This window comes from Ixodes scapularis, unplaced genomic scaffold (genome assembly GCF_016920785.2).
Source record: "Ixodes scapularis isolate PalLabHiFi unplaced genomic scaffold, ASM1692078v2 PGA_scaffold1__304_contigs__length_218370807, whole genome shotgun sequence".
NCBI classification, from domain to species: Eukaryota; Metazoa; Arthropoda; class Arachnida; order Ixodida; family Ixodidae; genus Ixodes; species Ixodes scapularis.
In genome coordinates this window covers 72,182,393-72,185,284 of record NW_024609846.1, presented here as the reverse complement: position 1 = coordinate 72,185,284, position 2,892 = coordinate 72,182,393, and the positions used below count along the sequence as shown (strand labels likewise).

The 2,892-nt window shown below is 44.7% G+C and overlaps 1 protein-coding gene across 1 annotated transcript; it reads left to right on the top strand.

The window, feature by feature from the left end:
- The first annotated feature begins 516 nt into the window (after positions 1-516).
- LOC120844535 (cuticle protein 63-like) lies at positions 517-2,692 on the top strand. The gene is made up of 3 exons (XM_040216382.2): positions 517-553; positions 1,558-2,305; positions 2,570-2,692. Coding segments are annotated over exons 1-3 (759 nt in total). The 5' UTR covers positions 517-544; the 3' UTR covers positions 2,572-2,692.
- Positions 2,693-2,892: the final 200 nt, after the last annotated feature.

Below are 2,892 nucleotides of genomic sequence, written 5' to 3'. Positions count from 1 at the left end.
ATTAAAAATTACACATATTACAGGGCGTTTCAACTGTTCCAAAGTAAAAAAAAACAAAAAAAAAACAATCTATGCTCTATGAGGAAAATAAGAAAACAATCTTTGATGCAAGACGAACGTTAAAATGCCTCTAGGAGAGCATGATTAGAATAGTAAATTAGGAGATATAGGCAAATAAAAAAATTAACACTTTCCGCGGTTTTCACTATGCCATAAAAGACAAAGAGGAGTAGGCTTCATACGGTCACTTTAGTGACGTTTTTTTTTAAAATTTGTTTTAGTGCCAGTCACGTATCTGTACTAGAAGTCTTAATTTCTTAGGCCTAAACTGATAAAGATTATGCGCCGCGCACAATGCTTCGCCAAGGTTTTTGTGGAGGTCTCCTTAACCCTCAGATCATGTAGCTCTATTTCCCTTTCTCGAATTTAAAATAGCCTTTTTTTTTGTGGTAAAGTCACCTTTCGTCGCGCACTTTTCCTATAAAAAGGAACAGAAGTCCAACGTAGTCTGCAGTTGGACGCACTTGCACGTTCCATAAGCACCATGACTGGAGTGAGTTTCCTTTCATACGACTATAATTTTTGAGCTGCGTATTTAAAGCGAAGATATTCCTGTTTTACCTATTTTCTAGTCTCTCGCCTTACGATCCCCTAACTGCGTGTCGCTTCATCTTGTGTAAGCCTCGTGTGCACTGATTAGCTTATAAAAAAACTTATATTATGTGTGTTATATAGATAGTCAGGCAACCGTGGAGAACGTAGAAAGCAGATTTAACAAACTCTCTGGTCCGTTGTACACTGATCAGCCAAATCAGTTTAATCACTGGTACATCGCGGGAACGAGCGCGCCTAGCTGACACGCCCCACCCGCGTTATCTACCTTCTTCTGATGAGGATGGTGGATAACGGCTGCCAGGGATAGGGACATACACCCTATTGTCGACTACGTATGTGTGTAATGGGAAGTTTTGCTGATTTAAGCAACTTTGACAAAGGGCAGCTACTGATGTCAAGGTCACTGCTCACCAGCTGCAGTATTCGTTTCTTGACTTTTCCACTGGAAGAATAATTTTTCAAAAGGACAAGCGCCACATCACTACGCCAGAATTGTGCTACAGTGGATTGAAGGGCATCATAATGAATTCTACGTAATGACTAGACCATTTAGCCCTTCAGATATCAGTCCTATTGAACACATATGGAATGTGACGGGGCGCCAGCTAGGAGCTCACGAACCACCTTCTATTGATCTACAGAAGTTTCGCGACCTGTGCTTACAAATATGGTACAATATTATTCAAGGCACTCATCAAGTATTTGTAGATTTCTTCTCAAGATGAATTGCAATTGTTTTGCGTGGCAAATATGTATGGGCGCAGTATTAGGTTATTGATCATATGCTTTGGGTTAGTGCATGCTGGAGGTTCCCACATTTCTGTGGTCCTGATGTTTGTACAATATATATTTTATGAAGTTTAAATATTCAACGATGTTATTCGCAATACATCTCTAGACTTGAACAGATTTTAAACTAATTTCAACTATCGTTGGTTACAGCTCACTGCCTGCCTCCTTCTGGCTTTGGCCAGCAGTGCCTTCGCTGGCAACCTCCACGGAGGCCTTGGCTACGGAGGCCTAGGGTTTGGAGGCCTTGGCTATGGCGGCCTCGGTTACTCCGGCCTCGGCTATGGATACGGCCTTGGCTCTGGCTACGGTCTTGGCTACGGCCTCGGCTACGGCTATGGCCTCGGTTACGGTAGCGGCCTCGGGTATGGTCATGGTCTCGGCTTTGGACACTCCGGTCTGAGTGGTTATGCCGTCGCTGCCCCAGCTGTCACCAAGGTCTCTACTGTGCACCATGCCCCAGCTGTTGCTTCCTACACCGTTGCCCCAGTCGCCACCTACGCTGCTGCTCCAGCTGTTACCAGGGTGTCCACCGTTCACCATGCCCCAGCTGTTGCCTCCTACGCCGTCGCTCCAGTCGCCACCTATGCTGCTGCCCCAGCTGTGACAAGGGTGTCTACTGTCCACCATGCCCCAGCTGTTGCCTCCTACGCCGTTGCCCCAGTCGCCTCCTACGCTGTTGCCCCAGCTGTCACCAAGGTTGCCACCGCCTACCACGCTGCTCCTGCCATCACCACCGTTGCTCATGCTCCAGCCTTCGGTTACGGCTACGGCGTTGGACACCTCGGATACGGTCTCGGACACTTCGGCTATGGACATGGTCTCTCCAGCTACGGCCTGAACTACGGTTATGGTCTTGGCACCTATGGAGACTACGCCACCCTCCTCCGCAAGAAGAAGTGTAAGCTCTTCTATCGCTTTGCTATGTCTTTCTTATGTATAAATTTACTCGCTCTTGAGTAGGAGCAAGGTAACTCATAATTTGTTTTACTTATAGTTTTCATGAGCACAGCGTTAATAGCAACTTTTATTGTGCACCGAAGCGTTATATCAGATTTAATTTAGGAGAAGTGACGGTCGTATACTTACTAGTATTACTGCTTTAAATGTATGACTACAAGCTACTAAAAGTGCCGTAATTACTTATTTGTCTTTTTGCTTACAGAAATAGGAAGCTATATCCTCGGATTCTCAAAGGTCGAAGAGGAGAAACACTCCAGAATACAGACTTGGTTTGTGTTCCCATTTCTTGTATGGAATGTGAGCTCCAAATAAATTATATTGCCTGCGATATATTGCTGTCGGAGTCCAACTCTCATTTTATGGAGACGGAACAAATATTATGGAATTGGTGTTGCGCTATTCGTTTGTTATGCGCACCTCCGATCCTGTAAATATTTAATTTTCAATGAACTTCCGTTTCTTTTTTCTTAGGGTTGGGGTGGGGTATTGCGGTTTATGTAAGTCAAAATTTGAAATAATGATGAG